Raw genomic sequence first — 20,396 nt, forward strand, 5'->3', positions numbered from 1 at the left:
GAATCTCAATCTGGGGCAAACCTCAATGGATCTGTCTGGCAAAATAGAACTATATAATTTGTAATTAACTTTACTGATGCATTCAGAATTTCAAAATAATCTGTTTCAGGAATGAAGTGGCTAAATGCATTGATTTAGCGATTCCTGCAGATGGTGCTATAAACACCACAGTAGAAATAGGGAGTTTTGCTTGCTCTGAAAAAAACCACTCTATACTGTCTGTTTTACCTCACATTTCCTTGATGGTGACAGATTTCCTCGTTAGTTCAGTGAAATTAATAGCAAAACTGTAGTTAACACCAAAGCTAGAATGCATTCAGTGTATCTAGTGAAAATGCCACTTTGTTATTTGTTTCAAAGTTACTGAAAATAGTTTTATATTTTAATTAAAATAGGCAAGAGATGTGCTACACACAAATGATTAGCCTAATTTTCTGTTAGAAACCAAGAAGAAACAGAAGACAATCTCTAGAAGTCTCCAAACAGCTAAATTGCATTGAGCGCGGGATTGTAAACTGCACAGTGGATACGGATTAAAACCTGATGAACAAAACCAGTGGCACTGAACCTTGTCAGCAGACCTCTTCAGTGTCCTGGCTATTCTAAGTTTTGAAAAGTAAAATAATTCACTAACATATTTCTTTATTTGCCTCTTCTGTTTAAAGGGTTTTGCTGTTGTCTTGGTATTATGAATTGAAAAGTAACACTGATTTGCAATAGCCCTTCTTTGTATTTTTCAAAGAAAGTATTTCATTAATACAGGCCCTTTCACACACAGAGCTATCAGGAGTGTATAAGTAATCTAGAAGAAGATTAGCTGAAATAGTTGAAAGCTTACATTATACTCTGCTGCTTTTGTTTAAATAGATTTCTAAGTAATACACGCTTTCAAATACTCAGCACATCATTTATGGTTTTCAAATACAGGAGAATATCTTGTCCTTAGAGCTGATTATCCCAGTATTGCACAATTATGTCAACTTGCTTATACAGAGTAACGTAATCTGGATATAGTGAAACATCTTTACTGCAGAAAATATTTGTTAACAAGATGACGCTGTTAGAAAACATGATTCACATTCATGGTTCAAATGTTGTCTTATGGAACTTAGTCACAGATCAGATGTGTGCCAGCATGATATAGTCCTAAAGATTAACCAGCAGAAAGTCCTTTTTGTAGAAAAACACCATTTTTATCACGTATTAATTTTGTTTCCTCTTTCCCTCCAAATTTCATAAATTTAATGAATTACCAAAATTAGATTGCAACAAGAACTAATAGATGAAAAAGACATACATTAATCTCTTTGGAATCATCTTCATCTATCCTACTGGGCTTCATTTTAGTGTAGTCCACTGGCAAGTCCCAGCAGTCACCCTCGTTCAGTTGGTAACACCGGTTATTCATCACGGCTTGCCGTTGCGGGGACATTGGCTCCAGTGGTGTCAAAATGGTACAGCAACCATCTCGCTGCCTCTGCTTGTTCATGCTCAGATCCAACGTCCCATTTTCATCGACTTCCATATCAGGATTCTGTCAAAATAAGAAAAATATTGTTAATTTGGCTTCACACTAGCAAACTGTTACCTCTTCTTCAATCTGATTGCCTAGCAGAATGATAAAACGCTTTTCCATTCCTGTATAGATTGTAAGCATTGAGCCCCCTCCCACACATAGCATGATGCTGTTACACAACATTAATGCTGTTAAAGTAGATTTCTTCCTGAATGGCTAATCTCATGTTTGGGGGAAAAGGGGAGAGTCTTCAATACCCCTCCTGCCACCTGCTACACAGGTGCAAAATTTGGAAAAAAAAAAGGAGAAATCTCTAAAGGCATTTTCTTGTCATTGTCTTTATGTTCTTGATTTATTCTGTGACAGGTGAGTATCTACGACTTAACATCTGCATAATTCTTGTTCCCAGTCCTGACACCTGTTTCGGTGATTAGAGTAACAAAAACCAGCTAGCATCAAATACTCTTTGTTTCTTTGTTTATTTAACATTAACAGTCAATGCTTGACTAGATAATGTCAGAAAATTAAACAGGGAGGTAGGGTACCAAAACAAGTCCCTTCGGACATGATTTGCCAATGAGGAAATACATTCAGATTTCACAGTTCCTTCCCTGCAGATGTAAATGTATCAACATTTCATATATCTATCTTTATAACCAATAAATTCAGGTAGCGGAACAGTTGCAACAATAGTTGTGCATATTTCTGCGGCAACTGAGGTACTGTGAAACATAGGGTGACTATGGGCTCTGACTTCTTCTTTTATAGAAACAAACAAGGGTTGTCTATTATATTAGATGAGGAGAAATAAGATATCTTAAAATGAAGACAAATTTTTAAAAAAACTAAGGGCAGATGAAATTAAAATGCCCACAAAGAATCCCTCATCTTTTAAAAAATGAAATGCTCCATGAGAAATTTGGTTTCAAAACTAACGTGAATGTGACTGACTCCTCGTACACCTGGCGTCTTTCTCTCCTCTTGCGTAACAACAGAGCTGCAGGAAAGCACTGTGAATGCAAATCTCTGTTTCTGAATTACTGCCTTTTGTCAGAGTATACATCTAATTGCTGCTATCCTGCTAATTTAATTCAGAAAATACTTGTTTATCTTCTCAGATTCATTCCTTCAGTTTCAGTATAGGGTGACACATTAGGAAAGAGGCCCCTTCTGGATTTGACACGTAAGATTTTTAGCATTTTATTCCAACTTTTTCCATCATGTTGATGTAGAGAACAACTGCATTTATTTACATGCCAGAAAGAGAGTTCCCTGTTGAACAGTATTAAATAAATTAATATAAAAAGCAGCATTTGAAAACAAAGTCACCAGCCATTCTGGCTGACATCATGATTATTACTAATACTTACTGCTACGGGTTTAGTTTGTTATGAATGATCAAGGGGCTTTACACAATGATGGGAAGAAAACCTTTGTCTATATGTAGAAGAACAGAACATGTCTGCCAGCTCAAAAGCTCTTCTATAAGCACAATAAAAATGTTTCCTCTGCACTGCATCTGTCTACTTGGCCATCTAGTGGTCTCCTATAGGTAGCACCGTACTGTTTGCTGGTGCATGTTAAATACTAATTTCTTAACAGCTATCAGAGTTGAAACTTAAAGTTTATAATGAAAAAAAAAAATCTTCTGGTAAATCTTTAATGAATGTTAGTAGTGCACTGTTTTTCTTAGTATATGAAGCTTAACAACAAAAGCTTTTAATTGTATCTGTATAGCCGTTTCATAACATATTGAGGCTCTATGAACATATAGAACATTAGTGACCCTGAACTACTGTTAAGCACATTTAGAGTCACCTGTACCGGAGGACTTGTTCATTTCAAATGTATTATACAGTGACTTAGGAACTGTGATATCACAGACAGGCAAGAAATTTTAACATACAAGTAGCATAGATTTCTTTGTACTAGATCTTAAAACCTTAGGTCCCATTTGTGACTTTTAAATGAAAATACATTGTTAAATCTTAACCCTTTCACAAAATGTATGAATAAGACTGTGTTTAGCAAAAAAATCAGTAGTGCAATTAATACCACTTGAGCAATCCAAACATCTTTTATAATTATAGATCTCACTAGTAAGAGACAAATTAAAAAAAGGAGTACATGCTACCAGTATCATCAGTTTATATACCAATCGGGATTTCCTGAGATACTTGTGAGCAATTTGCATTTTTATTTTTTTTTTCCTCCCTGCTTTAGCAGAGCCACCAGATTATGTTAATTTTGAGGAAAAAAAAAAAAAAAAACAAGATGTACTAAAGCTATTCTTCTATCTATCAGGGCCACAGAGCAAGTGCAGTAAAGAGAAATCTTCATCAACAAACAGAATTACTAATTTTTACCCTCGCACAGAGATCCTGAGGCTTAGTGGAGAGGTTCTGAGGCATCTCCCTGCAGCGAGTGGAGAGATTCAGAATAGCAGTAGCAGCCATGTGCGCTGCCTCCATGTCATGAGTATAGTCAAAGCTGCTCTTGCTGCAGGTACTGCTGGCACTGCTGCCTCCACCACAACTCATATTGCTGCTGCTGCTAGGGGCATAACTGCTTGTTGTGCTGCTGGTTGGACTTGAATTCTTACAGTAGCGTTTAGCTGTGGGAAGAAATATGACAGGGATGACTCAAAAGAACGAGCATTCTGCATAAGTGAAGAGAAAAACAAACTGCTGGAGGTGAAGTTTATAATGAGCAACAGTAACCGATGCCAAAAAAAAAGCCCGCAATAAGAATGATGGCTGTATTTCTTGATTTCTGTCTTGACTTTTATATGCTACGTATGTGAGTTTGTATGAAATAACCTCCTGCAAAAATCTGCATGACGTGACCATGAATCGTTCTGACAAACAGGCTGGATTTAGAAAACAATAAAAACACAGAAACACTGCTTTTACCCCACATATATAGTCAGACAGAAGGTAGGATCTGCTCGGCTCATTCATTTTTATCAGTGAGGGGCAACGTAACACTACGGGACCTTCTCCTGTTTACATGAGCAAACTGTTAATTTAAGGCCTAGAATCCCCAGAGCTGCTGGAGATCGCGCCCACTGTAAGGCTGACGGGCTTGGCCTCCAGGCCCCGGTGCGGCCTGTACGTCCTCAAACACCCCATGCTTCCTAAAAGGTTTCTTCTTCCTACATCGCAGGCAAAAATTATGACACTGGCCATCGGAAAGGAGCGGAACGTGATGGAAGGAGAGAGGCGGTGGTCACGCGTGAGTTTCACCACGGCTTGCACAAAGGCAGAAGCAGCGGCTGTGTAAGTGGAAGCAGATAGAAGTGAAACGTCCCCGCCTTCAAACACACAAGCACCTGCAACCCTTCAAAAAACCCAGAAGGACCAAAGACCCCCCTTCCCACTCACGCCGAGGACGGCAGCACTCAGCCGAACGCTGGCCCACAGAAGCCGCGAGCGGTCACAGAAGAGCTAAGGCACTGACAAAGCTCACGTCCAGCCTGTCCACATACAATGCAGCACTGGTGCTGCCTTTAGGAAATGCTCCTTGCGGCCAAAGGTATTACAGTAATAACAGAAACCAGCCCTACTAGCCCACTTATTTCTCCAACCCTCTTCCCAAATAAACTGTTTTAAAAATATTTATATAAAATGCAAGAAAGTGTGAGCTCATCTCCTACATTTATGTATTTCATAAAAAAATAAAAGTCCAGCTCAGAGGATACATACATGCATATTACAGCGACTACCTCCCCTCACGATGGAAATGTATACTGCAGAGATCATACCTTATAGCTCAGTATAACAATAACCAACTAGCAAGCTGATTAGAGAGCTATACAAAAAAGGTCAGGCCCTAGCTAGAGCTCTTTCGTGATGGGCTCCATTTAAATGCCAGACTCTTCAGGTGTATTTGTCTGAGCAGACACACATATAATAATCTGCTCCCATGAGCACAGCCCATTTGTGAACCACAGGCTGCTTTGGTAGGCAGGCAGGATTCAGAAGAAGAATCTGAAAGCAAAATATCTCTGTTAGAGCTTATGTCATCCTCCTTTCTCTAAAAAAAATGAGAAGAAAAAAAAAAATCGTGGCATTATTTTTACTGTAAAGGAAATAGTGTTTCACTTAATTCGTAACAGATGGAGTTTTCTCAGGAAAGCCACATAATGCACAGGGTGTGATTTTTTTTTAAGTGAAGTGAATGCTAAACATTCATCACATTTCTTTGTTTTGAACACATAGTAGCACTGCTCTAGCAGGGTATCCACTAACACTAAATCTGTGAACTATTTCTCAAGAGTTTCATTATTAATATAGTAGTCAGTGGTGGTCATTAAAAATTCAGCATTTATCCATTGTTACTTTGTGACAGTATCTAAGACACACAGAATTTTCCTATACTTAAGGAAGGAAATAATTGAATAATTCAGTTTCTACTGTGTTAACACAGCAAGCACCCTGTACCACTGAACTTGTCAAATTAGAAATATCTTTCAAAATTCATATGAACAAGTAAGACTTCTGTCACTTGCAAAAAAATGTTAGTCTTGTTATAGCAGGTCACATTTAGACAGACGTAAGAGGCATACTACATGGGAAATTATATATATATATATATATATAAAAGAGTACATGCTAAAGAAAGGGAGGGAAAGAGGCAGCTTTACACATAGGACTAACCATCAGAAACTCATGCAGGCTTTGATAAGGACTCCTCTGTGGCCTTGGTCAAATTACATTATCCCTCAAATTCATTTTCCCTATACGTAGAAAGTTGCTTCTAAAATTTAGTTGTGTTGTGATTCACTTGCAAAACACTTTGAAGATGTAAAGTGCTACAAGCATGCTACACAATTATTAGCTTTTAGATTACCAATAATTTAAGCAAAACTTACTTATAGAGAAATGGCCATGGTTATTTTAACTTTACTGTAGCTGTACATTTTAAGATTCGTCATATAACCCAGACTGTTCATTTCACATTAGCTTTTCAAGAGAAACAAAAGTCATCAATTTACAATGAACTAAATCAAGTTGATCTCTAATGAAGGGAAAACTGCATTGTTTCAATATTGGATAGTTCTGCTTGATACATCACCCAACCCTGTGGCACCACGTTTTGGAAGCTCTGTAGTCCACCTACACTTCGTGATCCGGACTGAAACCAGATGTGGAGAACGTCTTTCCCATTAACTAACAGATACAGGTCTAACCAGCTGCGTATCCAAACTGGCCTACCATCAGACATGTCTAGGGGCTGATTACAAAGAATCTCTCAAAGTCTACAGGCTCCTTCGCTAATTAGCAATGGAGGAGTGAGAGAGATCCCAACATGTGAACGACCAAAGGAAGATATCTGGAGTGGAATTAAATTCTGCCCAGGCACCCTCAACCCCAGTATTGCCTAAATACTGAGTGTGTTACGTAAATTAATTACAGTTTCAACACTTTTTCTGACTTGCACAATAAGAGGTTCATCTCACCTAACTTCAGATATGTGACCACGTCATTATAGGCTTCCTATACAGGCAGTGGAAAAAACCAGGAACTTTCAGGCAATGATTCATCTGACCAGTTTTAAATAAGTACTTCAGAAGGAGATGAATTGAATCAGAGAAGTGTCATTCTTTCTCCTTGGATCTGAAAGGGGTTATGAGCCCAGATGTAGGTGCTGACATTATAGAAGTCTAGATACAGTCAGACAAATCCCACTCCTAACATTTTCTCAGTGTTTTGATGGAAGGACCCAGGATTATTGGTGGAATGAGAGGAGCTCCTGCCATCACCTGAGCAACTGAAACAGTTGCTGTCTCCTCTGCCTGCTGTGTCCAGCTGTTCTAATCTCTACTGCTGTATACCAGAGGCCCAACACCCAATACACTATGAAACTGGTTTCAAACGAAAAACAAGCCCACAGACACAAGATTTCTCAATAATTATCAGAGCATCCTACCCCACAATACAAAGTATCTATTTTCTACCTGTTTTTTACTAAAGCTTAGGTGGGAAAAAAAAAATCAAGAAAACAATCCAAAGTAGCTATTTATGTTCATGTCACTCACAACCATACACTCACTGAACATAGAATCCTTTCTCTAATGATGAAAATAGAGTGCTAGCTTACAATTAAAAAAGGCTTAAGACATGAAGTTACTGATTTTTCATATCCTTAGACTACTTCTCTTATATTCAGAAAAGCTAAAGCGCTGTTTACTTGCAAATTTCCCCAAAATGACTTTTCAGAACTACATGCTTTCATATAAAAGTGTTTTGCTGACGTACATAATAGGTGTGCACTCAGTACCTCCATAATGGCTTTAGCAGCAATAATTAATCATTTTTTTTACACACAAATACAAAGTCACCTAAAAATACCGTGATGTTTCTTGAGGAAGAGCGGCTCTTTTAAGTGAAGAGCCTCTTCCTGAAATCTCCTTCATATTTGGTTATTTACAATAGCTGTCAGCAAAATCCTTGTTCCATTGAAAGTCAGGGCCAAAACTCTGACCAGTTTCAGCCTGCCCAGGATTTCACTTCATCCTTCTATGAATTTAGCTCATTTTCCTGAGGAACTTTGAAACCCTTGCCAGTTTAAGCCAAATATGATGGAGTGCTTATGGAATATCAAAAAGATGTGAATCCTGAAGGTTTCATGAGAATCACTAATAGGGTACAAAGAAAAACTCAAATTAGGTCCCATCTCTGGGACCATGTCGGCATGTCTATCTGGCCAAATGGCACGCACATCACTTGGAACCAGGTACAAACAGCATGTGCCGCCTCCTGCAGAGCCAGGGGTATGGAACAAATCCATACGGAATTAGTCTTCATTTGGCAAACAACCTGCTTCAGCTATAATGGACTTCAGCTGTTCTGAGTACAGAAGAACCATGTATGCTTGCTGTACCAGCCTGAATCCCATCTATAGTCTCCCTCAGTCCCTTCTGGCTCACATTACTGAGCAGTGAAGCAACCTAGCCCCAGTCTTAGCTCCCAAGTAAAATTCCGATTTGTATCAAAGGAAGATGAGTGTCCATGACGACAGTGACCTATATCACCCTAGGCTTTGATTATTTAAGGCCACTGTGAAACTTGTGGTTAATGTTACATGTATTTTCAAGTTCTGGCGATTCGGGAAAAAAAGTGGGGTTTGTAATTATTTGCTGAAAAGGGCTCTTCAATGAGAAAAATATGTATCAGTTGCTTAAGCATCAGTCATTTGATCTGAAAATACGCATGTCCACAGGACCCTTAGTAATACCCTGATTCCTTCCTTTCTGCAAGAGCAGACAAAGCATATATGCAACAGTTAATACCTCATTTACCTTATATTAATGTACACTCATTAGCTTACTAACCACAGTCAGAGTTAGTGCTTTACCTTTAAGAATGTTCAAGCCCTTATTCTGATACAGGCAAACAAGACAAGCATGTGAGAGAAGAAAAAAGGGCACTTTTACTCAAAAATATGTTGCTTTTCACAACCCTTCTCCTTTCTGCTATAGTGCAAGAACATGCATGTTGATTCTATGAGAAAGCAAAATATCCAAAATATCAGAAGTACGAAGGCAAGAGCTGTAGCTTTTTTCCCTTTCTCCACTTACCTACTTTTGAATGTCAGAGTCTGTGTTCAGACAACAGCATAAATTGTTCTATAGTATATACTTATTTCTGCTTTCCTAAACAGAAATCTGACACCTGCCTGAAATTTCCTATGGTACTCAGTGAGTAGTATCAAATATTTTAACCAAAAAATAAACTGTTAACATTAGAAAAAGAAGAAAAAAAAGAAAAGATAAAGGCACAGTTTGGTTTTATATATACACACACACATAATACATTTATACACACATAATTGTATTGCTCTGAAAAACTCCTGATGCCCTCAAAAGCTACAATCCAAATCCTCATTCTTTACCCTGCAGTTCATTTCTCTCCCCTAAAAATATTCCTCTTGCCTGACAGACCCCATCCATTGTCTTCTCCTGAACTGAAGCTACTTTTGGCCTACTCCTAAACATGTTACTTATATTAGGTTTTCCAGAGAATTCAACAGGTAGTATTCATGAGGACAAAATGAGCAGAAATGCCTCATTAAGTAAGTAGCAGTGATTTCTGAAGTGCAATGAGATCCAGGTTTTCTACTTCCATATCCCCACAGAGCAAGTATGTTATCTTTATGGGTTACCTGAACTACCGTACGGAAGCAAGAATCCTAATGTGACCCTTGAGGCCAGGTCTCCCAAATAGCAACATAAGGACTAGCTCTATTACTTAGCTTTTATTGCCATCTCAACACATCCCAGGAGCTTAATAGCTGGAGATGTTCTTTTGCCTGTGCAACAATCCTGAAGCAAGTACCGTATAAAACAACGCTTTTTTAAAAGGCCTTTAAAATAACTTACACAAGACAGCATTCCTCATAATACTATATGAACATGAAAACATGTCTTATTTGTATGATGTTTACATATACAACAACATGATTAACTGCAAACTTGTCTCTCATGTATAAGAGTGTGCACCTCCTACCATCATATCCTTTGGGGGATATATCCCTGGATTGCACCTTGGGAGCTATGGCTCTCTTGCCATAGGCATGGTTGTCATAACTGTTATATTCAAACGTAGTCTTAGAGTATTTCTCTAGTTCCTTGGCCAAGTTGGAGCGGGGTGTGGTGGTGGGGACATTGTTTCTGTAGCCATACTGAGGGATCTCCAATTGCTTAACAAAGCACATGGGCCTAGAAATTAAAGATATGTAAAGTTTGTTAGATGCAGTTCAGTTTACTGTGTCTGTGCATAATTTATAGTTCAGATTAGAAAATCTTAGTTATTTCTTGTACTCAAGAGACAGCAATATATTATTGCATTTGCTTAGTTTGGTTATTTTCAGCAGACAAACAATATATATTTTCTTGAACAAAGCCTAGACAAAATTAATTCTAATACCACTAAATGTATCCTGTAGCTAAAAGTATTTTAAAATTCTGTTTTAAAATACTTCTGGGTTTCCCCTTCCCCATGTAATTGCATCACATAGCAAACATTTTCTCTTTTGGGAGGTGAATTAAAGAGGGGCAAGCAGACTGACAGAAGAAGTTTGGACAAATTCCTTTAAATGTCAAAAAGAAAAAATAGCACTGGAATCTCCACTTAATTAATGGAGTTTCCTCTGAATTTCTTTCAACAGAGTTGTATGCTCTCTTCCTGTATGCTTTCCAAAGGAGCTAGTTCTGTTTCATCCTTCAATATAGAAATCCATGTTCATCTTGAGAAATACACAGGAGAGTCTCACAACCTCTGTTGACTCTGAGCTGCTGCCTCGCAGATCCTGCTCACCCTTAAATGCAAGGTTCTGGCAGGAGCTGCGATTCCTAGTACACAGATACACACCTCAAGGAAGGTCCTGCCAATGAATACAGAATAAAACTGTATTCAGCTGAATTTCTCTTTTGTTTAGGATCAGGGAGGGTAGTCAGGAAAAGCCCTGACTGATCTCATTCGGCCATTGGAGAAACTTGTGAGATCTCAGTGAAAGAATGCTGTAGTGAACTCCCCTGACACGCTGCCTTCTGCATGTGGACACAGAAGTCCTCAGCTCTCAAAGCAGGTAAATGAAGGTCAGATCCTGCAAACCTTACCTATATAAGAAAGTGTTATATGACTGGGTCATAGGGCGCAACTGCTACACAGTGCTGCATGTCTACCTACTGCATTTAGCAGGAGGTAAAGATGATGAACAGCACCTGAGGTGCTTCTGCTGGAATCAAGAATCACATAATCAAGTCTTCTTTCTTTTTCCGTTTTTTTTTTTTTTTTTCCTTTACTGCATTTATAACCAGAGGAAATGGAAGGAACATTCATAGGAACATAAATTCAGTTCAGACCAGAAGTATCATCATGCTGACTGACAAATGGAATGTGATAAATAGTAAGAAATAGGTTTTGAACATTATGTTTTTCTGAATGAATTCATTTTCATAGAATTTAGTCAGGATATTTATGTAAAGATCACCCAAGAAATCCTATTAGTCATACTACTCCCTTTGATTTATGTATGCTCATTCCTTTAGACACTTCTTCCTCACAAAATACAGTGGGCTTATTTATACAATGAGCTGATATGAATAATATTTTGATCCTGTCTTGAGATAATCTACATCTAGCTTAAAAAATGCAATTCAGATCCTGTACTTCCAATGTAAATCCAAAATTTCTGTGGAACGGAAGTCCCATGAATTTGATTTCTTTTTAAGTAAGAAATTTTAAATGCAGGTGGGATGGAAACTGGGATGAAGACAAATATTCAAGATTTACTCTTAGAACATCTCTGTCTGCCCATCAGTTGCCTGCATGCAAATATTATAAACAGCTCCCAAGTTCTTCATCTTAAATACTTCAATGACATAAAGGTAAAAGGGAAGTGGAAGGCAAGATGAAAGCATTAGATGAGTTGCCTATAAAATCTGAAACACAGGGCAGGCTCACAAGCAAAGTTAAGATTGCAGCGCAACTTCCTAGGGAGCTTGCCAGCAAACTGGATGCTGCTTTTGAGCAGTTGCCTTCTTTGTATGGCATCTGACTGTAGTGGCTTCTCTAATGAGCAGTGGTAAAAGACACTGCATTTTTGATCTGCCTTCTTCCATCAAGTGAGAAACTGTGTTACTCCCTCAAAGGGTGTTTTTTATTGATAGGATTCGAAGAACCCTTCTCTGAGAAAACTGTCTGGGATGCTGTATAAAAAATCGTACAATCCGAATTAGGGGCAGTTAAGATAAAGCCCATCAAAAACAATCTGAAGAAGGAAAACACAGTCAACAGGCATGGCAAAAATTCTTCTGTAGATGTGAACCATAATTTTGTGTTCTTAGCTCTATGGAAAGACTGGACTGGTTTTTGAAAAGACCATCAAGATTAGATGAAGTTTTAAGAGAGTATTCAAAGAATGACGTTGATATTACAGTAGAAAACTTTCCTTTTAAGCAGCCCTATCAGATTTTAAAACTAGAAGACAGCTAAATACTAAGAAACGTATGGGATAAGTAGGAAATTCTGGGAACTAAAGCTGCGGCACTTCCTCCATGCTTTTCAAGGCAGCTGGAAGGGATGTACCTATCCCAGCCCACAGATACTGCGGTATCGATGGAGAAATTCTGCAGCTCTTGGGGCATCATCAGCATAAGGCTGGTACAATCATGCAGAAGTCTAGTTCCTTTCACACTTCAGCTCCTTAGAAGTAATATTTTTTCCACCCGCATATCTCAAAAGAGGAGACAATAGCACAAAGCTGGATACAGCTTTGGATAAATGCAGAATCCTATATGGATGAAGACAAGGGGTATAAATATGTCAAATTGGTTCAAGGTCCTTCCTGTATGAAAATTTAGGACAATTTTTCTCTCTTTCTATCCTTCCTGGCAGCAAGTGGGGGAACAGAGACAAAGAACTAAGCCTGACGTTCTTTTGGAATCTAAGCTATACCTGGCATTTTTCCAAGTGTCCTGCCAAAAGGTGTACTACCAGTTTGGTAATGCAAATAGGGCTTCTGGTTTAATTTAAACTGATATTTACTAGTAAAAGCCTGCTGAAAAAACCAAGACTTACCGGTAAATATTAGTTTATTCCCAAAAGATACCAACTTTTTTCACATTGTTCTTAGACTTTGCACTCCAGCAGTCATCTTTACACCAAACAATGCCTAAGACAAAAATGAGCTTTTCAGCTTTACATGTATTTGCCAAAATAATTACCAACCCTCCCCCATGTAAATTGAGTGGGAAATATACACTGTGAGAATTGGATCCAGAAGCCCTAATTCTAACTCTTCTTTAAAGGAGAGATATATGTATATACAACGTATATAAATATAAATTCTCAGAGTCGGTGAATGTGTGATGAATTCTGCATAATAATAAGTATTATAGTGATTTCTAATACCTTAAAACCCGATCTGATGCCTGGTTTGATTTTGACACATCACAGTTCTGATGCTTCTCTTGAGCTTTAGCCAGTTTCTCTGCTGCAGCAATAGGACATCCAGAGAGGCTGCAATTACAGAAAGGAAATTTAATTGTCTTGTCCTGTGTAGTTTCACATTATAGCACTGATCCAATTACTCCTTCTCCTCCTTAGCCAGCATCAGGAAGAATCTGAAGGAAAAGAGTTTCCAAAAGCTTTTTGGTCATATGTATTTTCTCTAGAATAGACTTCCTTTCTTCTGCTTTCAAAGTTGCATGGTAGATCTTACATCTGCTCTTCTTCTCTGACTGTATATGGGTAGATTATTCATGGATGTCAGCCAGTGAACATACCAGTAGGAGAGGAGAATATAAACTGGAATCTACTGTGCAGGTCTGCTAGCAGTCTGCTAGCAGACTTGTGACCTTTATGCATCTACCAAAGTTGCCAATGAAATGGCTCCTGAAGATGATTAAATGACACCATATAGGCCAAATCTTGCACTGCTTCACACCTCATTCAGCTCCATTAACTCCAATCTTTTTGCTAGGCATATAAATGAGTGCAAAATTTGGCCTTGGGTCTCTAAATCTACATCTCAACTATGTTATACTTAGTGTTTGTTCATGAATTTCAGCCACTAAATTATATTTTCTAATAGTAGATGATGTAACATGAAAAGAACTGCTGCACTTGAAATGAAATTCAATTAAAATTGCAAATGCTGAACTATTACTGAAGTGACAATAATAAGCCTGATTCTTCTGGAAAAGATTTAGAACAGGGAAAAATAAATATACTGATGCCAGCAGATGGTGCTCTTAGTGAAGCTGTAAAAACCTGTGACCTGACAATGGAGGGGGTCCTTTCCTTGTCATAGTCTATTGCATGCTTATGTGACCGCAGCATTCTGTGTTCTCCACAGGAAAAGAAATTAAAATGAAAGGCAAATCAGTGCATTCCCAGATGTTCCCTTCTCTACAGGAAATAAGGGGAAAAAAAGAATTAAAAAAAGGTGAAGCAGAGCAAAATGCCCCAAAAGCTGCAGAAAGAGGTGAGCACAGACTGCAGGCTGCTCCCCCCCCAGCCCTCCCTCGCTGCCCCAGTTCTGCAGAGGGGTGAGGGGGCTCTGGGCGGTTTTGGAGTCATGCCAGAGGGCAGCTGCGCTCCACTGACACGCTCTTCTTCAGACACCTCAAATATTCCAGGAGACAGTCAACCAGAAGTGAATGCTGCTTCAAGCAGCAGTAATTCTCATAAAGCCTTCTCAGAGGTTTTTGCTGCATCTCCTGGCAGCATCACTGCAGAGAAGAAAGGGGTACCAGAGCTTATTGCAGATGGGTTGGTACCCACAAGAGTCTTCCGGGAGACGTGCGGTTAACATGAGGGGCTCTAGTAACCCAGAACTTGATAAGACTGAATGTCCAGTACCTGTACAGTCCCTTAAGCCTTCACGCTACTATTAACAGTAAAAAAGGAATTCGCTAATAGGAACCTTGCATAGTTCCTTTTACCCTCTTACCCCCATTTCCTGGATTTTTTTAAATTGTAAAGAAATAAGCAAGATCTTGTCCTTCTGTGGGAAAATCATGACATGTACTAAAAATTATAGTAACATTTTGATAATTTTGTTATTTGTTTAACAGAATTTAATAGGCAATGACATCCCTTCTATAAGAATCTACCACTCATCTTAGGAAACTACAGAAAAGTTGCTTTTTTTCTTCATCTTCTTTTGTTTGGCTAGAATATTTACATCTAACATTTCTGGCTTCTCATTTTTAAATTTAATGAGACATTTTCGTAATGCTTCTTACACAGGCAAAATTCTCACTCAGTTTTAGCTAATAAGGACTTTGGGGTTGAGACCATGGTCAGTAGGAAGGCTAACTCTTTCAACATCTGTGTACTTAAAATGCCATTTCTCACGTATTAAAAAAATCATTTTTAGGACTAGAGTGGATTTTTTCATGCACTATAAAATAATCCCTGAAGAGAACGAAGTGTGAGAACAAGAACTCTGCCCTAGTCCTGATGCTGTTGGCAGACTCTTCCTTCTCCCTGCGACATACCCGTAAGGAGTCGTACCATTTGTTTCGTACCACTGCTGTTCAGCTAATAACAAAACAGAAAGAAAAAAAATCCACCCAAAAAGCTAAGGATGCTTAAAATGTCTTCCGTGGATCAATTCATCCATACTGAAGCAAGCGCACACTCGTCCTCCTCAGAAAATACATGAATAAATGTTACTCTTTAAAATGGATAAAGCACACGAAGCACCATCTGTCAATCCTCAGAACAGAACAACGAAACACACACTCACACCCCCCCGCCAATGGACTGCTAGAAGGGCCGCAGTTTGGAGGCACTGTTCCCTCTAGATTGGCGTCCAGCGACGGCATCCTTACCTTCGGTGGGAATTCCTGTTGCTATTTACGTGGCCCCGGCCTGTGCAGCCTGGTGTAGGACACTTAAGAACATTTTCATGCATGGCAAGAACTTGACAAGGAGAGTAAGAGAAAACAGCAGAGTATGAAAACAAGAAAAAAAAAATCAAATCCCAGTATATATGAAACCATTTTAAAACAAAGCAGGATTCATTAACAACCAGCATTCCTCAAAATACACGTGACACACATAGCCAATAAAGCCTGATGAGGGAAGTAAGTATTGTGACCCTGTGCTCATTAACACAGGGCAACAGTGAAAGTTATGAAGGTTACAGAACCTATAAACAAATGCATCTCTGGTGCAACAGTGAAGCAGAAGACTTCCAACATCTTCTTCATACAAAAGCACTGAACAAAGATCAGCTCAACAGTAAAGGGTGAGCTAGCAACGGTCCAATACAAAATTACGGACTAGAAAAATTCTTTCAGGAAATGTACGCATTCGTAATACATAGCTTTATATACACAGTATCAAACTCGAGAGCTGAAAATCTGCTCTCAAGTTATACTGGTAGAACACTGAATTATTTGAAACACACCTCAGTACAACCCTGAACAGAATTTAACCCTAACTATAAGACAGCCCAATTGAGCTAGGGGCCAGTTCTGCCCACTTCCACATAGATATAGCTTTCATATCTATATGATGAGCAGAATTGGCCCTTTAATTTTTACTTGTATTCTCTACAGATGTGAAAATTGCAATGGATAGAATTTTTTTTCAAAAGACTAAAAACTAAAAATAAGTACTTAAAAAATCGAGGCATGGTGGAAAAAAAAAAAGAAAACTGGAAAAAAAAAAAAAAAAGTGGTACAAGCTTAAGTAAGTAAACTGATTTACATCTGCATCCATTGCAAGCTGGATGGAAAACTTACTCCCAAGGCTGCTCAGAGCAGTACTCCTCTAAATCATAAAGCTCATGCTATGAAGTGCCAAATTATCAAGAACTTTTTGGTAACGCTAAAGAGTTTTGTATGGTGTGAGACATATCTGAATCCATGTCTCGGAGCTGTATGGCAGTACATCACTCTATGGAAAAAGGCCATCCAGCCCTTGCAAAGTTCTGGTTTTCTCATACAAGAAGTAGTCTGGAAGCCTGTATTTAGTTCTCACTCAAAAAAAGATCTAATAAAATCAGTGAATTCCTTGACTGAGTTAAGAACTGAATAAAAGCTGTTCAGAGGCTTGAGAATTTAACCATGTATACTGATTAAAAGATAACCATCATCATCACCCCATCATCAGTGTACTAAAATGTGTATAGATGCAAAAGCTTTACTCTGAAAATTCCTACTATTCAAAGCTGTTCTTGAAACATGCTTCACAAGGCCAACATCACAGGAAAAAAATAAAAAGATGAGCTCACCTTTTTCATTTTAGTAGGTACAAGAGCATGCAAACAGTTTAAAGCTATATTCTTCTTTGATTTACAAAGTCTTGTAAAGAGCTTTTTATTTACCATTTGTAAAAATGAGAAAACTTTGAGCAACCAAATAAATATTTGTGTTTCAGAAAATGACAGGGTCTAGCAAAGCAGAGAAATTACCCTATTTGTTCTACTATACTCAGAGATCAACCAAGCTACAGCAAAGTTTCCTAAAGCACTTCCTCATTACTTTACTTCTGGAAGAAGCCACTCTACCATGAAAGAGGAGACTTTTTATGTCTGCCACTCTTGGTGCGCTAATCTACTTCTGTTTTCCTATCCTTCTGAATCTACTTTCCTTTGGGAACTGGGGACCATTTCAGCCCTGACTGTCTTTATGACATTTCCTTTAGGCTGTTGTAAATCCATTGAGGTTAGGTCTATAAGTGCTGGTGGACACTGGGGATTTTAGGTCCATGGGCTTCAATGGAATAATGCCATTTTAAAATTGGTGTGAAAGAGAACTGGATCTTAGCTAGACGCTTGCCTGGTGTAAATCACATAGATTAATTAGCTTCAACAGAACTATGTTGATTCCACCAGCCAAGAAGGTGACTTCCAGAAATGGAGCCCTCTGCCTTCAGGTGGACGCCGGTGAGCTCACATGGGTGAACCTCCTTTGCAGAGAATCCGCTGACATGGCAGGAAACTCCACTCATGTGACTGACAGGGGATGTTTGCTCAAAATCCTTAATTGTGTAACTAAGTAAACAGCCAAATTGTTATTTTAAATAATATAATCTAACTTAATATGTTTCAGACACAACAACAACAAAGGAAAGGGGTTGCAAGTTTTTCCAGTACAATTATTCCTGTACAAGACAACAGGGACACTTGATGTGACATCAGCACGCAGAAGTAAAAGCAGTGCACATCTTCTGGAAACCTTCTTCTCTGTTGACTGAATACATCTATTTAAAAATAACCTAGCATTCTTAAAATCAAAGAATACAGCTTTAAAAGTTGTTCTTTTAGTGTAAAAGTTAGTAGAGAATGGAAATGATGGAATAAAGGAAAAAATATAACACAGAACAATTGACTAAGTTGAGACAAACCATACTGAAAAATGAAATTAATTTTTTTAAATAAAAGGTTTAAAAAGCATGCTAGAAAAATTTTTGTAGTTTTATCCCCGGTTTCCATGAAACAATGTGAACTTACTTTCTGGAGGGACCCTATCTTTGTGTGGGCATCCTGACAAACTGCGGTGATGGGGGTAAAGCCCCGTTACATGGCCAGTTCCATCACACCCAGGGGTAGGACATTTGCTCTCTTTCTTTTCTGTTCTTGAGGGATCTATAATTTACAACAAATGTGTCAAGTGAATGACGCTTTTCACATTTCTGTAAGAAGGTTCATTTAATCATGTCGTTTACTCTTTGGTAAATGTTCTTATGAAAACTAGAAGAAAAATAAAAAACTTCTACTTCTTAACACAGTTCTGTCACTTTTATCCCGTTATCTTCTTTTCAGACTGCAGGCTCCTATGATCACAGCAATACCCATTCACAGTGATTGGAAAGTGACCTTTTTATAGCAAAGCCATACCGCTGTCAATCAATGTTCTGCTGGCAAGCATCAGCTCAAGGGTGTAAGGTCATTTGGAAACTGTTTAGTTGGAGTTCCCCTTCTTTACATTCTTATTTGCCTTATGTATTAAGGTCTGCAAATGTACTGTCATAGCAGTTCAATATCCTGAGAGTAGCAAACCCAGCTCTAGTGTAACGATTCAACTATTCAGCACAAATAAATCCCTTTTCCAAGGTTCACTGAGGAGACGAGTCGTTTTCTTTAAATTCGTTATGAAGTGGTAGAAATTATGTAAATATTCCTTTCTCTTCAATAAATTATGGTGGGGTAAACATTGTAACCAGAATTAATGAAAGTATCACTTTCTGTGAAAATTTGGGCCATAACAAACATGCATATATAATGCTTGAATATTCATGTGCTTAAAAGGTTAATGATCTTTTGGAATGCTGTTAGATCTTCTGTCTACAAATCAATGAAAAGTCTAAATAGACATTTTTTCAACAAAATAAAGTTTTCTGCCAATAATGTAGTGGAACTGCTAGTGAGATTAATCCTGAACTAGAACTTTCTCACATACTTCCTCAGCTTGTTTCCTTTAACAGAACATCTGTAAAATAACATCTCTATCCTTCCAGCCCAGCACATGATACAAATTACATCTTAACATCTTGACCACAGTTGCCAGATTTTGGAGTCTATTGCTGATTTTCATATTAGTATTAAAGGAATAAAATTCAGGATACTCTAACTGCTACCATTTTGGCTCAAGATCAACCAACATCCCTCTTCCATTTTTGTAGTCCATCCTCCTTTCAATACCCAATCTGAGCTATCCTCATTTAAGTATTTTATGCTGCTGTTGTCATTACTCTGCTTCAGTATTTATGCTTTCATCTCTGGAAAATAAGATTTTGCTACTTGTTTTCCATTAAGTCTTTCTTACATTAAATTCCATCCCAGCTTCAACAAATGCAACCCTCAGTACAATCAGTGGATATTTCAGTACTTGCAGAACTTCACATACAACCCGTTTTTTTTCAGCATGAATCAATACAATCCAGAGTTCACATTCAGCTGTGGACATATTTTTCCTTGATTTCCTTCTGGTAGCTTTTATATATACATACACTTTTACATTCCAAGTTCTCCCAGAACACCCTCATTTTAGAGAAATTCTTTAGCCCATTGTAATGACTCTCCATGTCTTAAATCCATTCTTAAATTTTACTGTGATATTTAAACCTTGTATTTTGCAGATGGAATCCCTAATTATGAAAGTTTTATTTTATTTAACTTGCATGTTGACTGTAGAACACAGTTTTATGCTCTTTAACAATAAATACACATACAAATCTATCTCCAAAGTGCTATACAGTTATCACAACACTCCTGGAAAGACCGTAATCTTATACATCAGGAAATTGAAGCAAAGAGATCAAGAAGTTAAACCCAAGGCCACAGAAGGAGCAAATGTCAGAGGAGGGATTTGAATTCCTGCCAGTAGGCCTGTGCTGAGACCACTAGAACAGCA

At 38.1% G+C, this 20,396-nt stretch overlaps 1 protein-coding gene across 14 annotated transcripts in view; it reads right to left on the reverse strand.

Moving 5' to 3' along the window:
- Positions 1-20,396, reverse strand: part of MYT1L (myelin transcription factor 1 like) — a 310,962-nt gene that overhangs the window by 59,446 nt on the left and 231,120 nt on the right. For 11 of the 14 annotated variants that reach the window (XM_049818978.1, XM_049818973.1, XM_049818968.1 and 8 more), the window contains 6 exons: positions 18,494-18,628; positions 15,864-15,954; positions 13,435-13,542; positions 10,027-10,238; positions 3,883-4,130; positions 1,298-1,534 (listed from right to left, as the gene is read on the reverse strand). In XM_049818978.1, the coding sequence (XP_049674935.1) occupies positions 1,298-1,534; positions 3,883-4,130; positions 10,027-10,238; positions 13,435-13,542; positions 15,864-15,954; positions 18,494-18,628 (1,031 nt within the window). The remainder of the gene's footprint in view (positions 1-1,297; positions 1,535-3,882; positions 4,131-10,026; positions 10,239-13,434; positions 13,543-15,863; positions 15,955-18,493; positions 18,629-20,396) is intronic. The other 3 variants (XM_049818980.1, XM_049818979.1, XM_049818977.1) reach the window with 2 other exon arrangements.

Source organism: Accipiter gentilis, chromosome 16, assembly GCF_929443795.1.
Source record: "Accipiter gentilis chromosome 16, bAccGen1.1, whole genome shotgun sequence".
Taxonomy (NCBI): domain Eukaryota; kingdom Metazoa; phylum Chordata; class Aves; order Accipitriformes; family Accipitridae; genus Astur; species Astur gentilis.